The sequence below is a fragment of the Trachurus japonicus genome, chromosome 13 (genome assembly GCF_045865225.1).
Source record: "Trachurus japonicus isolate A0001 chromosome 13, Traja_1.0".
NCBI classification, from domain to species: Eukaryota; Metazoa; Chordata; class Actinopteri; order Carangiformes; family Carangidae; genus Trachurus; species Trachurus japonicus.
Window position 1 is genome coordinate 17,813,871 of NC_140919.1, and position 17,408 is coordinate 17,831,278.

Sequence of the window (17,408 nt, forward strand, 5' to 3'; positions counted from 1 at the left end):
ATCGCTTTGGTCAGTAGGAAATCTGTCCTTATCTATTACATAGGTATTTTACTGTGAGTTGGTGCTGCTCCTACCTGTCCAGTGAGCTGGGCATAAACCAGTGACCTTTGACCCTGGAAAAGTGTTGTGATTGGTGGAGAGAGAACAGTGACAGACACTCCTTTTGGTAAATCCCACGTGACTGAGATGTCCTCCACAGCTGGCTGCAGGGCAAACCGCAGCGACTGCATCACCTGGTTAAACGAATAATAGTTGAAATTTAGCTCTTACAAGAAAGTACTTACACTAGATTTGTAATCCTGTAATAAAATCAATAAAAAAAAATCAATTCGTCCATGTTTCTTTTCTTACTTTAGGTTGCATCCTGTCCTTTCCTGTGATGAACTGGGCGTGACCTCCTCCTTCCTTGGCAATCCCATTGATGAGAGCAGAGCTGGCTCCTTCGCCGATCCCAAAAGAGAAACACCTGAAATACAGAAGTTTTTTGTTGTTTTTGTTAAACACACAGCACTACAGTATAGGAACCACACCCACACACCCAATGTATATCCACATTGTTGTAATACTTTGGGTGTGTCTTGCATGTATAGTTTATTGTTTCACCTGTGGGAACCTGAATTCTTCTTCACCAGATTTATCACGTCTTTGGTGTTGAACACTTCTCCGTCAGTGAAGACAAAGAGCTGGGGTGGAGAGTTTACACATGGGTTTAGGTCATATATCCATTCATATATTTTTCTTGAGTGACATGTTGGATTGTTGTTTCAGAGACAACAAAGGTGGGGTAAGTATGAGCTTTAAACAAACTGGTTCCTTCAAGATTGTTCTTGTACAACTCTGAGTAAACAAGAAATGCTAAGCATGATGAGCTGCTCCTATGCCAGATGTAAAGCACCTGCTTTGGTTTACTGAAACACTGTGATTAAAGCTCTCAGCAAACAACTGGGAGTGGTTTTAATAATTGACATGATGCACTGTGTCACTTTTGCTACAGACCTGAACACCTTGTTTTGACCCAGCAACAGTACAGTGCTTAAAGCTGTTTCTATAGAGCTTGCCCTTCCTCATATCTTCTCTCACATGACGCAACTAGCAATCACAAAGTGCCTGAAAAAGTATTCAGCACTATCTGCCCCCAAAAGGTGACAAGGGTCAGGATTAGATACATCACGTCACAGTCACACCACTTCTAATCCATCACCATTTTCCTTAGTAACAAAACACTGATTGTAAGCGTTAGCATACAGTAGCGACGTCTCTGGCTGTACCATCAGCCCATGCCTCTGACAGCCCATAACCACATACCTAAAGTGGTCTGACGAAACTGCCGTGCTTGCACTTCTCCCCCACACTTGCACTCACTGTTGTAATAAACAGGAACAAACAGCTTGCCTGACCTGGATTAAAGCACTGTCTTACTATTGAACGTCTTTGCTGCACTACCACTACACTATGTTGGAGCACAAGGTGGTACATAAACATAACAGATGGCTTTGACTGAAGGTCGATTTTCAACTGTGTAAATATCTTATGTGATCTGTGGCCCTATTTGTTGGGAGGAGTAAAGCTGTCAAGTGTTTACCCACACCTAATGCTGAGTGAGATAAAGTGGAAGGTGGGGCTGCTGCCTGTCATCAAACCTGTTGGTGACTCCCACCTTTCAATCTTACATGGTGTTGCCTTCCTAAGAACGCTTGTGCAAGTTATGGATTTATCATAACAAACGGCAAGTTCAAGCATGGGGTAAGATAAGAGGATTGAATACTGTACGTGGTGGATATGCACAAGTGTATTACTGTACTTGTCTGGGTTGATTGGGAATGCAGCGCTGGCTGTAAATGTGCTTGAGCGACTCAAGGATCTCTGTTCCTCCCAGATCAGCGCCCATCTTTTCAACTTTGGCCACAGCCTCTTCCAAGGTCTTCTCACAGTACTCCACGCTCTTACTGCCATCAGAAACACAAATGAAAGAGGTCAGGTGGTGCAATGTATCTCAAATCCTCAGCATTTCTCAGCTATACAATTCAATATCTTTAATTCAATTCAATATCTTTATTGTCCACAATGTGGAAATTTGTCTTTGGCTTCACCACTTACAGTACACATAAGACCACATAAAATACAATACAATAATACACAATAAATAGCATCGCAAAAGAGTAAAAGAATAAAAAAGTAAAAGATATATAGCTCCTAATAATGGATTTGTACTAATTTTTGCAGGGTTTGCTTGGTCACTCACGGGAAGATGTGTTCAAAAGTCGACCCAAAACTGTAGATATTGAAAAAGCAGCCCATGGGTAAGCTCTTCAACAGCAGCAGTAGAGTATCCTGAAGGAGAGGGAGAGGATTGATAGTGAAGGCTACTGTGTGAGAAGGAAAATTATTAAAGATTTTATGATTGAGTTAACACTTGTTGAATACCCTGGCACTGGCAATACGAGATGCTTCCTGAGCTTCATAGTAACTATCATCCATGCTCCCAGATCGATCCAATAAGAACACAAACTCTCCACATTGGGCCAATGAAGACATCACAGACTGAGGGAACTCAGGGTACAGACTCAGCATCACGACTGGATCACCCATCAGAGTGCCTGAAACACAATGTTTATTCCAAAAAATGTTACTTAGATGTAAAATAAGTACCTTTTTCTACAAAATAACATCTTGAGTAGTTTTCTCTCACCAGACTGGGCAGAGGCCTGTCCTGCCTCCACCACAGCAGAGGGCTGGTGGGCGTCTTTGTAATAAATCAGAAGTTCAACATCTCTGTCAAACTTGTGTCCTGCAGCCAACTTCACCTGGAGTTCACAAAAACACACTCATAAACATCATTAAAGTTATGAAATGTCTTCCTAATGTTGAGGAACAGCCACACACAGCAGACACATCAGCAGTCTACCTACCGTGGCCTGGGTCTGTTCTGTGTTGAGGTACTGGACCGGGTCCAGGGAACAGTTGGACTCTACTTTAGAGACTGGACGAGGAGAGGACACTCGGGCAGAAAAAGACAGACTGTAGGGAACCAGAGAGGCTGGAACAGAAGTCACCTGGACACTGGCACCTTCACTACCTGGGAGTAGGAGACAAGTTAAGAATAACATAAAGTATAAAGAGTATAAAGAGACATTAGAGACTCAGAGCTGTTCATCCAGCACAAGTTCTGGTCGACCACAGAAGATCCTTCAACCTAAACGCTCCAGCTGAGACAAACATCACAGCCAGACACCCTCCTGACTGTCAACTCTCCTCAGCTCCTCCTGAAGGATCCTCAGGCCTGATTCCCTTCCAGCCTGTACTGAGTCTGTACTATGATGACTAAACCTATTGAGTTGGCTCCATTCATGGCTCCTTTCACTGCAGAAGTAGTGATTTTAAACACAGCTGTGTCCAGCTGTGGCCAGATGTCTGAGCTCCTCAACACGTCTCTTAGGGTGAACACACCCTTTTCCCAGAAGAAACTCATTTCAGCCTCTTGCTCCCAGAACAAGTGACTAAACATAAATCAACAGAAAAAAAGTGTGCTCTGCTCAGTTTTAGTTTTGGGGGAATTGTTTTTGCCCTGGCCAGTGTAACTTTACAGTAGGTGTAACTTCAGGACAAAATGGTCCTAGTTTTTTAAAAATGAAAATAAATTAATCAAAAAAATGTTTCAAATCATGCATCTGATTTTTTATAATGTACATTTTGTATTCATGTTGGTTTTATGTCATCTAAAATTACATTTGAACCTTTGTTAACAAAAGAAAGACTGAATGCCTCTGAAAATGCCAATGGTGTAACCACAATGGAATGATTAATATCAAATATTTTATCCGCCTACAGTGGATTGAAGTGTATTTATAAGAAGTGTAGTGTCTTCTGAAAACATTAAATTGAAAAATCCTTTTTGGTTGTATTTCTGTATTTGATTTTTAATACATTTTAGCAACACGGAGCAGGTCATGTTTTTTCTAAATAATGTGACATTTTATGTCAAATTTATCAAGAAACATAGTGTTGCATTAATTTGATTCATCATTTGAGTCAAGATTTATTTCCCTGTGTGTATAGTCAGATTTTTATGAAAACTGACCCTTTACTGAAAATGGATGGAGCAACTTGGTGACAGGAGAAAAAGTGAGAGTCACTCCTGGAGCCAGGCCTGGAGGGGATGTTCAAAAGTGAGTAAGCATAAAGCCTCCACCCACTCTGCATTCTCAGATGAATCATACTTTCTGAAGAACTTCAGATGAAAATAATCACCTGACAGTGATTAAATGTTTCACAAAAACAAAGCAGCTTTGCACAACTTTGACTGTTGAAGGAAAAACTCTGAGTTGAAAATAACTGTTCTCAGATGAGAAGCTATACCTCTTGCAGTAAATAAAACAACATACACACATACATAGTATATGTCTTGGAGGTGGCAGGTTAGGTTTGAGGTTTGGTGCTGGCAGCTTCAGACGGGACAGATTCAGTGCGATGACCAGACACTGGTGCCAAATGAAAGTCAGCGAACAGCTCCAATACTTCACCATTGATTAGCCGTGATAACTCATTTTATATTTCCACATAATACAAACAATGTAGAACCATGGTTAAGACAGATGTTGTCGAGCCTACCACTGGAAAGAATTACTTACATACTAAAGGCCAAACAACACATATTTGAATGTATATGGAGGCCCTTCATTGAATATGTCAAGGACTCAGACATAATAGACAATCAAATCAATGACTAATAGCTGTGGATATAGCAGTTTCCAAGATTGTGATTATTATTATCTTTCATGTTTTATTATTGTCCATTTTCTTTTCTTTTTTTTCTTTTTTTCTTTCAGATACCCGTAGTTTTTCATTGTATCATTTGATAGGACTACACTAAGTGGTGTAAATCATCTGCTTAAATACCATGAGAAGCATGTTGTTTTGTGTTCTGTGATTTTTTGTTTTATGTTGTGTTTTGAACATAATAAGGCAGCTAACAGACATGTTGCAGGAATGTCAAAGACTATATTTCTCTTTGCTATGCTGCTTAAAAATTCAAATAAAGATATTGTGGGAAAAAAAACAAAGTAGAATCCAGAAGACACTTGAAGGTGTTTGTGGTAAGAATATAAGTATGTGTGTGTAAGGTGTAAAAGTCTCCGGCAGATTTCAACCTCATACAGTAAATCCTAATGTTCATATCACAATAGAAGAATATAAGTCATGTTATTGCTTATTCAAAAAGATTTTGGTTTAAGTAATGAAAAGTGTTGTCTGGATTTCCTACCCTGAGGTTGGTAGCGAGGGTTGAGCACAGCAGGCAGACAAAACCTCAGCCCGTCATCAGCCTGCACAGCCAGCTCAGTGACGTACTCCAGCCTGATGGAGGCGCTCTCTCCTGGAGGCAGACTGCCCACACTCAGAGTGAATATATCTGGACTCTGCTCACTCTCCTCCAACATGAAGGCCTGCTGACCAGAGCTCAGAGCATCATCGTACTCCTCACGAGCCTGGAGCACAGAGGACACACGTCAACAACATCCACATCAGTGTTTACTGTCTCTTTAGGATCTTTAACAGTGAGATAAACCTCCAGCGTCCAGCTCACCTGCTGCTTCTCCTTCACCTCAGCTACAACCTCTGTCTGTCCAATCTTAGCACTGAAATGACAGACAGCAGCATCTCCAGGCAGAGGGAAGACAAAAACAGCCTCTATTGGTTTGTCCTCCTTGTTCTCGTAGTTCAGGGTGGAGACCACTGTAGCCACATGGTCCCTCACCTCCAGCTCCACCTCGATGCTCTTCAGAGGAACTGACAGAGACATGGACGGAAAAACAATGATGAGCATAAAGACAGAATGAAAAATGTTGCATGATCTGTAAAAACATGTGGAGATAGATATTTTCTAACAGCTCTGTACCTGGTTCCTTCTCAACACTTATTAGACCACAGCAGTCCATTGTACCTGTGCAAAGGACATGTGACATCATATGACAGTGGATTAGAGATGCTCAGCGGTCAGAAAGATACTAAAACATTTATTGTGTTTAACATGACTGTCATCACTATGAGTATCGTGCATCATGCATATAGAGGAATGAAATGGGGACTTTTCAAAAACAAATCAACATGTTTCTCTACGTTTCCTCCTGTAGGCTACTAGCCTACTCATCAATCAAACACTGACTCAATCAAGAGCGCATCACTGCACATAATTAGATCTCAGCTGTCGTACAGCCGCGCATCTCCTGACTCAGTCTGAGCAGATCTTGTTTTGTTTTCGTTTCCTTAATCAGCTGTTTGTTCCAGGGCTGGAAATGATAGGTTAACCTAAATTAATTTAGAGCGAGTCAGTGCGCTTACAGGAAATAGACTTTGTCACAGTTTTTGTTAGGCTACATAACAATAACAAACCATTCAAAAGATCCACAACCCAGTGACTATACAGCTGTTGTTATTACTGTGGCTTCTCGCCGTGTCATCATGTCAGTGGTGAACAGCTGGTAAGTGCGTCATTTCGGATTTAGAATAAAAGCACAGAAGAATAAAGCTCACCTCTGTCGATCCGCGTTTAGTGTGAGTCACTTTCACTGCAGCTCCTTCATACACATGTAAGCCTTTATACAGTCAACCTGTAGGTAGGTGTGTGTTACACAGAAATCCTTATCCTGGTTGAAACTGAAAGAAAACTACCAGTCACGCCCCCCTCTCAGCTCCGGGTACGCTCGATGTCATTACCGAAAACCACCGCATGGGTGGAGCTTAAAGTTGCCATTTAAATCCAGTTCCCGAAAGCCTTTCTCTCTCTTTTTCTCCCTCTCTCTATCTGGTGCAGTTAACAACAACAACAACGACAACAACAAAAGTAATTTCACTAATTTAAACTTTATTCTTTTCACTGATTTCAGTAATCAACACAAGATTATCATTTTGACTGAAGCAAAGTAAGATGAGGCAGAAACACACACTCACATCACTGCCAGATGTGGCATAAGGTTAAACATTTCAATCAAATAATGCACTGAAGTCCCGGCAAGTCGCCACCTAGTGTTGCAGAAAAGGAATGAACACACTTTCTGAAGGCACTGATTAAATTAGTAGTGTAGCCTATATGTGCTCTTCAGTTTATACGATTTTTCATATGGTTTTAATTCATGCTGATAGTCATATAGTGTTTACACTGAACAGAGCCCATGTGTGTGTCACCTCTATTTTAGTCTGCTAATGCTAATTTTGTTCAAAAGCCCAAAATGTAACCTTCAATATAGGAGACACTGACACCAAAAGGGCAATATGAAAAAAGAGGAACACCAAATTAAAATAGACATAATACAATTAGATAAAGTTGTTACAGTGTTGATTTTGTAAAGGCTGTTGACAACTAAAAAAGAGCAGCCAGGTTAATGAAATACTTCAGAGCCCCAGGGTTTCTCTCTGCACCTTGCAACCCAACAGTGCATTTCCAGCTTCCACACACTCTGCCATACATGGGGCTGAAAAATAAAAAATCAGGGAAGCGAGGATGAGAACAGTTACATGTTGCTGAAACAAAGACAAGTCAAACAGCTGATTTTAACCAGCACACACTGTTAAAACTACTCATTATCATGTTTATTACCGTTCTGAGCACGGAGCCATGATGCAGCCTTCATAGCCAGGAGCTCCCACTCCTCCTTAGCATCCAACTTGAAAGCATGAAGCCAGATCAGAGCCAGAGTGGTGGCCCACACTTCCTGGTTCACCTGGTTCAATCAAACAAAATCACATGGGACAGAGAAGGTGACAGGAAATCAAAGAGAGCAAAGTATTTAAAGTATCTCAGGGGGGAAAAGTAGCCTGATGTCATTAAATGTTACCCACCGATGCAGGTTTTGCCTTGTCCAGCTCCTCACTGGTCTTTCCCAGTGCAGCAGCCAGACCTGGATCCAGCAGCCAGCAGCCAGACGCCATCTGGAGGGAAACCAGCTGCAGCAGAGGGTCTCTGACAGGCTGTTTGGGAGCGGTGCCTTCGGTCTCTCTAGCACTCATCACTGAGGAAAAATGGATATAAAAGTGATGAAATTATCCCTTTGGGTCATTCTAATAGTAATAGGTTGTATCTTTGTTTTGGGCCAATTTGATACTAATATTGAATTAGATGATATCAAAGCAAGTGCAAAGATTTACATACATACTAATATAGTTACAGAGACATTATGTATTAGTTTTGAATAGGCTGATACGCATTAAGTATTTCACATTAATGCTACAAAAACAGAACAATCCTCATAAGACATTTATTATTTAGATTTACGTCCAATAATACACACGTTTGTTCCACTTCCCCTCAGCTTTGTACTTACTGTCCAGAGAATCACATCTCAGTGACTGTGCTTCAATGACAGCCCTCCCTTCATGGTAAAAAAAAAACAAAAAAAAACTCACTAGTTGTTACAAGAAGTAAGTAACAAGTAACAAGTTGTTAAGTCGATCAATTGATGGATAAGTGATTCTTAAAATGTACAATGGTAAAATTATATTTCCAAAAGCTCAGTCTTTTACACCTGCAAATATATACGAAATAATATAAGGAGGAATATAATGGAGCTCCTATAAAGTATTTCACATCAAAGCTACAAAAGCAGAATACATTTACATCCAATAATACACACGTTTGTGCCACTTCCCCTCAGCCTTTGTACTTACTGTCCAGAGAAAGACATTCCAGTGACCGTGCTCCAATGACATCCATCGATTCTTAGTAAAAAAAAGAAAAAAAGAAGAAGAAACAAAGAGTATTGCATTTTAGACAAAAAAATCAACAACACAACTGACTTGTGAGCTTATTACAAATAGGTAGTTGTTGTTACAATAAGTTTTTTTTTAATGTACAAGTTGTAAAATATTTCCAAAAGCTCAGTCTTTCGCACCTGCAAATGTATAAGAAGCAATATTAGAGCCAATGCAGCTCCTATAAAGTATTTCACATTAAAACTACTAAAACAGTTTAACCCTCCATAGAAATGTATTTCATTTCACATTTACATCCAATGAGACACACTTTTGTTCCGCTTCCCATCAGCTTTGTACTTACTATTTTGATAATTGAAAAATTAGTTAGAGTAGTTTTTTTTAAAGAAAAATAGAGTCCAAATTCTCTTATTTCAGCTTCTTAAATGTGAATATTTCTGGTCTCTTTGTTCCTTTATAACAATAAACTAAGTATCTCTTTGGTTTGTGGACAAATAAGGACATTTGAGGACGTCATCTTGCGGTTTGGGAAAACTGATTGATATTTTTCAACTTTTTTGAACATTTTATTGACCAAAAAACTAATCGATTAATCGTTTAAATAATCAATAGATTAATCGATAATGAAAATAATCGTTAGTTTCAGCCCTCAAAAATATTTAAATGAGTGACAAAAAGTAGCCAAAAGGACTTTAAAGAGAAAACAACCACAGAAATGTGCTGTTTTGTTCAATACAGTGTCACTAGTACTTTTTAAAGAATAATATGAGTTCCACTCCCATTCAGCTTTGTACTTACTGGCTGACATGGAGGACCGTTGAACAGGCGCCGCTCTAGAGCTTCCTGCAAGATTGAAAAACAAAGTGTTGGTCAAGATGAAAAATATCTACAACATGAGTTTATGAGTTTATTGAATTTATTACAGATTACAAGTTGTACTTAAAATGTACAAGTTGTAAAATAATATTCATTTATAACAATAAACTGAGTATCTCTTTGGTTTGTGGACAAATAAGGACATTTGAGGACGTCATCTTGTGGTTTGGGAAAACTGATTGATATTTTTCAACTTTTTTAAACATTTTATTGACCAAAAAACAAATTGATTAATCGTTTAAATAATCAACAGATTAATCGATAATGAAAATAATCATTAGTTTCAGCCCTAAAAAAAATATTTAAATGAGTGACAAAAAGTAGCCGAAAGGACTTTAAAGAGAAAATCAACCACAGAAATGTGCTGTTTTGTTCAATACAGTGTCACTAGTACTTTTATAAAAAAAAAATAATATGAGTTCCTCTCCCATTCAGCTTTGTACTTACTGAAGGACATCTTTAAAACCTATTAAAATCCAGAGTCCCCCATTTGGGGGACTTGAAGACATGCATAACAATAACAGAGCCCCCAGTGCACTGATTATGAAAGGATATGGTCATATTATATGTCAAATTAAACAGCAGAAGCTGGGCTACAACGTGTAAAAACCATGTTTATATGACCCAAACACAGCCCAAACACTACTCAAACAAACAACTAGACATCAAACTTCATAAAGCACCTCTGTGTGGACCCAGTCGCCACATTTCTGGCTCGTATACTACTGTACATTATGCAAAACACATCAGCGACCGCTCATCTGAACGTAAACACTGGGGCGTCCCTCAACAACCGCGGCTAACACAGCAGCTAGCAGCAGCACGGCAGAGGGAGAAGACAACAACCAGCAAAGTCGAGCAAAAACAGACGCTGCGTGGCCAAAACATGGTCGTACATTTGCTCTTACCTTTGCTGTTTTGCCGTGAAAAGGTTGTGTTATGGGTAAATCCACAATATTTCCAGTTGAACTCTGCCTAGTGTTTACATCTGAATCAGCCGGGCCGAAACCCGACGGCTCTAGGACCCTGCACGGAGCCTGACGGAGCGCATACAACCCCACGTTGGCCTGCACGTGGATCTGCTGATCTGATTGGTTCATGGCTGTCACATGGCTGCCAGTGCGGCCAATCACATCGACCTGGGTCTAGCGTCATTCCTCTCTCTCTATTGGTTAAAATGAGTCGCCCCTCACTCGAATCGACCACTCCGCTGCAGAGATAGAGGCTGAAAGCCAAACCCACCCAAATAAGCTGCAGAGTGCAGCAGGGCGCAGAGACACTGAATCCACTATGTTAGTTATTTACAATCGGTTCCAGTAGATTTATTTTCAGTTAGTTTATCCAAATTGTGTGAAAATAAAGATTAAACAATAGTTTATAGTAGCAGGTGGTTCCAAGCTGTGCCAAAAATGGACATTTTGGAAAGTTCGCCTGGATATTTTGTAGTAAAATCTCAATAATTTTGTCCTGCTTCAATTAATCAGAATCAACCACTGCAGAGACAATGTTCACATGTTGTACAATGATTTTATAGAGAATTTGAGCTTCATCAGCATTATTCTAAAGGGCACTCATCAAAAATATGATTTTTTTTTAGGCGAATATTAATTTTATTAATTTTTTTTCTGTGTGTCATCTTCATTTACTCTTCACCAGTAACAGATATACTGAAATTTACACATCTCAGCAATTCCTCATTTTTTCCCTTTACTATGACACCAAAAGTATTCAAATAGACCTTGTGGTTGCAGAGATATACTCATTTTATTATGGATATGCAATTTTCGAGAAAAGGCCTAAAAAATAGGCTTGAATTCTAAAGGGTTTTAAGGCCCGTCCAGAGCATTCTGCAAGATTGAAAAACAAAGTGTTGGTCAAGATGAAAAATATCTACAACATGAGTTTATTGAATTTATTACAGATGAGAAGTTGTACTTAAAATGTACAAGTTGTAAAATAATATTCCTAAAAGTCACAAAAACGTTGTGTTAGCTCAGTGTTTCTCACCTGCATAAGAAAGCATATCAGAGCCAACTCAGCTCCTGCAGGGTATTTCACATTAAAGCTACAAAAAGTGACAAATTCTGCCACAGGTATTTATTCATTTGTTCCGAGTCACATCAATTCACTTTTTTGATAGAGATTCACAATCAGATTTGTACTTACTTTTGGCACGAGCAGGAGAACCTGAGTAACCTTCAACAGGGAAGATCAAATTACTGGCTGTTGAATTTACAGGTAGTTAAAAGTAGTTCTTGAAATGTACAGGAGGTTAATTAATATTCAAAAAGCTGACACATCCACTTGCTGCTCTGGCCAGCTCCATATAGTATTGTCAGTAACTAACAAAACACACAGACACAGAGTCAATTCACTCGATTTATAGTTCTACCTCCATTTAGCTTTATACTTACTACAGGACATAATAGGTTGGCCCAGAGCCTGTGCATCTTCACGAAAGAAAAAGAAATAAAGATATTATAGTATTATTGAACGAGAATAGAATTAGTTCATTTTTTTTAAAATGCTATTGAAATAGGCCACTCACAGGCTGTTGGAACATTTCTGCGCACCAGAGGTCCTTGAAGTGGCTTGCCGCTGCCTTTGTTCACAGCAATGAAGGCAGTGTAGGAGCTGCTCACTCCTGATTGGACACTGAGCTTCACCAGCTTCTCCTTCACTCCTCCATCTTGCCTTCCTCTGTGCTCTCTCTCCTCCATCTCCAGGGAGCGAATCAGAGTCCGAGCACCCAACCTGTGGACTGTTAATCTGCAGACAGGACAGAGGAGTCAACACAAGTTGGATTTTTGTAAATAAGTCAGATATAGAGATATCAGGCGTGTCTAGCTGATCATGTAATTGTTGTGGCTGTTTCCTTTTGTCACCCCCTGTGTTTTCTAAGAATAGTTTTACCCCGTGTCCTCTGTAGGTTTGAGACTGAAGCGGAGCGTGTTCTTTGAGCGATGACCTGCCAGGCTGTACTTCACCGTCACTGAACCTTCTGATGCTTTTGAACTCTGAGAAAGTTTCACACAGTTAGAAACCGTGTTAAACCAGAAACACTCAGAATTACTTTACTGCAATACATTTTCAAGGAGGTAAGTTTGTTGCTTCCTGATTAGTGCGAAGTCTTCATTAAATATACCTGCTGAAATAAACCAGAGCAGAGACGTGTTTCACTGTGAGTTGGTGCTGCTCCTACCTGTCCAGTGAGCTGGGCATAAACCAGTGACCTTTGACCCTGGAAAAGTGTTGTGATTGGTGGAGAGAGAACAGTGACAGACACTCCTTTTGGTAAATCCCATGTGACTGAGATGTCCTTTACGGTTGGCTGCAGGGCAAACCGCAGCGACTGCATCACCTGGTTAATGAAAAATATATAAAAGGTGGGGAGAGGTATTGAGCTGTCACAAAATATACTACAACAAGATAATACTTGCATTTTAATGAAGATGTTTTCATCCATGTTTCTTTTCTTACTTTAGGTTGCATCCTGTCCTTTCCTGTGATGAACTGGGCGTGACCTCCTCCTTCCTTGGCAATCCCATTGATGAGAGCAGAGCTGGCTCCTTCCCCAATCCCAAAAGAGAAACACCTGAAATACAGAAGTTTTGTTTGTAAGACACACAACACTACAACATGGGTCAAACTGTGAGATTGTGTTTTTGTTTCACCTGTGGGAACCTGAATTCTTCTTCACCAGATCTATCACTTCTTTGGTGTTGCCCACTTCTCCGTCAGTGAAGACAAAGAGCTGGGGAGAAGAGTTCACACCTGGGTTTAGGTCATATATTCATTCATATATATAACAAAGGTGGGGTAAGTATGAGTTTCAAACAAACTGGTTCCTTCAAGATTGTTCTTGTACAACTCTGAGTAAACATAAATACTAAGCATGAGCTGCTCCTACAGTATGCCAGATGTAATAAAACACCTGCTGTGGTAACACAACTGGTTTTGATGTGAAAAGAACAATGAAACTTTTGTAAAGTGCTTGTCAAATAAGGAAATAGAAAGATCTGCACTGAAACGGAACTGTTATTGTGTTATTAAGGACAAGTGACATTTACAGTAGGGCACACACACATATTAAACACAAAATGTTGAACATGTTAACCGTGTGTGTGTGTTACTTGTCTGGGTTGAGTGGGAATGCAGCGCTGGCTGTAAATATGTTGGAGCGGCTTCAGGATCTCTGTTCCTCCCAGATTAGCCTCCATCGTCTCAACCTTCTTCACAGCCTCTTCCATGGAGCTCTGGCTGTACTCCACACTCTTACTGCCATCATACAAATAAATGAACATTGAATAATAATGATAAGCTTTAAAAAAACAACAACATTATAAGCTTTAAAAAAAACAACATTGTTTATGTAGAAGTTTTCTAAACACATTTACAGGGTGCTTTACAATTAATAAAATACAACAGGTCTCTAGAACAAACATCAGACCTCTGCCTGAGATAAAAAAGAACAATATTACATCGGTTCATAAGGGGTTAAACAGCCAAGGATATCTTTTGGATCCAGGTTGTGAGGCCTTAGAAATAATCACTAAATCTAAATATCAACACTAAACAAACAGGAAGCCAGTGTGAAGGTGCTAAAACAGGAACAACATTTATGCAACTTAATCCAGGTTAGAAATCTCGGCAGATGAGTTTTGCACAGATTGGAGCCATTACATGGTTTTTGATTTAACACAGGACAAATGGTTGTTAAAATGATCCAGATGTGAGGAGACAAAAGCACGTGCAACAGTTTCTGCATCTTCATAATTTAAAAATCATTCTTTTTTTTAATTGCTGGCAAACACAAAACCAAGGTTTAGGCTAAACATATTGTGACCACTGTGCGTTCAGCAATGGGATCCAATAATAAGGATTTCAGTTTTGTTGAACTTCAGTTGTAGAAAGTTGATTGAAATCCAATTTTCAATGTTGTTTGAACAGTTGTTTGTAATATGGAGGAATGACTTACGGGAAGACGTTTTCATAGTCTGACCCGAAACTGTAGATGTTGAAATAGCAGCCCAGTGGTAAGCTCTTCAACAGCAGCAGTAGAGTATCCTGAAGATAGGAGAGGATCAATAGTGAAGTTTACTGTTGAAGAGGGAAACTATCAATGATTTTATGATTGACTTAACACTTGTTGAATACCCTGGCACAGGCAATACGAGACTGATGTCCTGTGCCTGAGCCCATGCTCCCAGATCGATCCATCAAGAACACAAACTCTCCACTTGAGGCGCCTGAAGACATCACAGACTGAGGGAACTCAGGGTACAGACTCAGCATCACGACTGGATCACCCATCAGAGTGCCTGAAACACATCATACGTGTTGGAGAATGAGGATAATGAACTTTTTCAATTCAAAATAACATCTTCAGTAGTTTTCTCTCACCAGACTGGGCAGAGGCCTGTCCTGCCTCCACCACAGCAGAGGGCTGGTGGGCGTCTTTGTAATAAATCAGAAGTTCAACATCTCTGTCAAACTTGTGTCCTGCAGCCAACTTCACCTGGAGTTCACAAGAACATAACCATCATTTATTAGTTATGCCATGTCTAATTCCTACTATTGAGGAACAGCCACACACAGCAGACACATCAGCAGTCTACCTACCGTGGCCTGGGTCTGTTCTGTGTTGAGGTACTGGACCGGGTCCAGGGAACAGTTGGACTCTACTTTAGAGACTGGACGAGGAGAGGACACTCGGGCAGAAAAAGACAGACTGTAGGGAACCAGAGAGGCTGGAACAGAAGTCACCTGGACACTGGCACCTTCACTACCTGGGAGTAGGAGACAAGTTAAGAATAACAAAACTAAAGGGATAGTTCAACATTTTGGCAAACTGGCCCATTGCCATAATCCCTATTGATTGATATCTTTATTTCGATCATGTAAACGACAATGTAAAATCCTCATCAAGTCCCTCATCAGTCCCTCATCAAACTCATCAAATACACAATCCAACAACTCCAAAACGCTCTGGTGGACAAGATGAGCAAGCAGTCTCCACATTTGCTTCGAAAACAACCTAACGTTCTGTTATTATCTCATAGCGTGGTGAATGTGCAGGTCACAACTTGTCCACGAGAGCATTTTGGAGTTGTTGGATTGTGTATTTGATGAGTTTGATGAGGGAAACCAAGCAATCCCATTAGCCTCCGTAGCGTAGCTCTGAACAGCTTTCTTTGCTCTAGATTATTTAGTGTGGGTATATATTTTTCCTTATTTGTTTGGTATGTCCTCATTGTCTATAAATATTTTTTCAAACAATTTTTCACTATTATATTCTTTGGTTGATACGCACAATATAATTGTTTACCTGTATTAATTTATCATTTATTGTTTTTGATTAGCAGCCAGCCATTGGCCCACCCACAGAGTTTATATAAGGGACTCCCACCTGTGACTCTGATCCTTGATCCACGCCCTGAAGAAGACCGGTCGGCGTTCTTTTGTATCCATGCCCTGATTTATTAAAGGCTTTTTACGCATCACCTTGTCTCCTGCACGTGAGTGCCTGAAGTAAGCCTTGTGCTTTTTTCATCTCGTTTCGTCATTTTGGAGTTGTTGGAATGTGTATTTGATGAGTTTGATGAAGGAAACCAAGAAATCCCATTTGCCTCCGTAGCGTAGCTCTGAACAGCTCACGGTTCTGCTCTGCCGTTCTAAAAATAGCTTGCACCTACAATTAAAGGTGAAGCTGCTATGACTATATGGATTATGGCAATGGGCCAAAATGTTGAACTATCCCTTTAAAGAGACTTTTTTTTTTCATTTCCAGTGAGTTGACATGCTACGTTTAGTACGTGACACTGCTGTAGAAACTCACTAAAATAAGTGTGTAAGGTGTAAAGGTCTCCGGCAGATTTCAACCTCATACAGTAAATCCTAATGTTCATATCACAATAGAAGAATATATGTCATGTTATTGCTTATTCAAAAAGATTTTGGTTTAAGTAATGAAAAGTGTTGTCTGGATTTCCTACCCTGAGGTTGGTAGCGAGGGTTGAGCACAGCAGGCAGACAAAACCTCAGCCCGTCATCAGCCTGCACAGCCAGTTCAGTGACGTACTCCAGCCTGATGGAGGCGCTCTCTCCTGGAGGCAGACTGCCCACACTCAGAGTGAATATATCTGGACTCTGCTCACTCTCCTCCAACATGAAGGCCTGCTGACCAGAGCTCAGAGCATCATCGTACTCCTCACGAGCCTGGAGCACAGAGGACACACGTCAACAACATCCACATCAGTGTTTACTGTCTCTTTAGGATATTTAACAGTGAGATAAACCTCCAGCGTCCAGCTCACCTGCTGCTTCTCCTTCACCTCAGCTACAACCTCTGTCTGTCCAATCTTAGCACTGAAATGACAGACAGCAGCATCTCCAGGCAGAGGGAAGACAAAAACAGCCTCTATTGGTTTGTCCTCCTTGTTCTCGTAGTTCAGGGTGGAGACCACTGTAGCCACATGGTCCCTCACCTCCAGCTCCACCTCGATGCTCTTCAGAGGAACTGACAGAGACATGGACGGAAAAACAATGATGAGCATAAAGACTGAATGAAAACTGTTGCATGATCTGTAAAAACATTTGAAGATATATTTTCTAACAGCTCTGTACCTGGTTTCTTCTCAACACTTATTAGACCACAGCAGTCCATTGTACCTGTGCAAAGGACATGTGACATGACAGTGGATTACAGATGCTCAGTGGTCAGAAAGATAATAAATTGTGGTATATTGATGTGTTGATGAAAAGAAGGGATCACCGCCGACACGTCTTCACTTGTATTCAAAAAGAGTTTATTTACAAGAAGAAGAACA

At 40.2% G+C, this 17,408-nt stretch overlaps 2 protein-coding genes across 5 annotated transcripts in view; both read right to left on the reverse strand.

Moving 5' to 3' along the window:
• LOC146975804 (von Willebrand factor A domain-containing protein 5A-like) overlaps positions 1–17,408 on the reverse strand; it is a 51,967-nt gene that overhangs the window by 4,444 nt on the left and 30,115 nt on the right. The window contains exons 1-12 of one of the 4 annotated variants that reach the window (XM_085795043.1): positions 6,529–6,691; positions 5,894–5,938; positions 5,582–5,784; positions 5,261–5,483; positions 2,910–3,076; positions 2,690–2,804; positions 2,425–2,597; positions 2,243–2,331; positions 1,802–1,946; positions 604–683; positions 352–466; positions 75–233 (exon numbers count right to left, since the gene is read on the reverse strand). The exons of 1 other annotated variant lie outside the window; for it this stretch is intronic. In XM_085795043.1, the coding sequence (XP_085651169.1) occupies positions 75–233; positions 352–466; positions 604–683; positions 1,802–1,946; positions 2,243–2,331; positions 2,425–2,597; positions 2,690–2,804; positions 2,910–3,076; positions 5,261–5,483; positions 5,582–5,784; positions 5,894–5,933 (1,509 nt within the window). In that variant the 5' untranslated portion in view covers positions 5,934–5,938; positions 6,529–6,691. Of the gene's footprint in view, positions 1–74; positions 234–351; positions 467–603; positions 684–1,801; positions 1,947–2,242; positions 2,332–2,424; positions 2,598–2,689; positions 2,805–2,909; positions 3,077–5,260; positions 5,484–5,581; positions 5,785–5,893; positions 5,939–6,528; positions 6,692–13,712; positions 13,858–14,557; positions 14,647–14,736; positions 14,901–14,982; positions 15,098–15,201; positions 15,369–16,574; positions 16,798–16,895; positions 17,099–17,205; positions 17,251–17,408 lie in introns of those variants that run through there. 2 more of the 4 variants (XM_085795045.1, XM_085795044.1) reach the window with 2 other exon arrangements.
• On the reverse strand, positions 6,863–8,357 carry LOC146975805 (von Willebrand factor A domain-containing protein 5A-like). Its single transcript, XM_085795048.1, has 4 exons — positions 8,316–8,357; positions 7,834–8,003; positions 7,592–7,715; positions 6,863–7,466 (listed from the first exon to the last, which is right to left on the reverse strand). Coding segments are annotated over exons 1-4 (375 nt in total). The 5' UTR covers positions 8,317–8,357; the 3' UTR covers positions 6,863–7,386.

Coding starts and splice junctions, on each gene's coding strand:
- LOC146975805 (XM_085795048.1), bottom strand. Junction 7,716..7,833: donor ACAAGGCAAAACCTGCATCG/GTGGGTAACATT, acceptor TGATTGAACCAG/GTGAACCAGGAAGTGTGGGC. Junction 7,467..7,591: donor ATGGCTCCGTGCTCAGAACG/GTAATAAACATG, acceptor TTTATTTTTCAG/CCCCATGTATGGCAGAGTGT.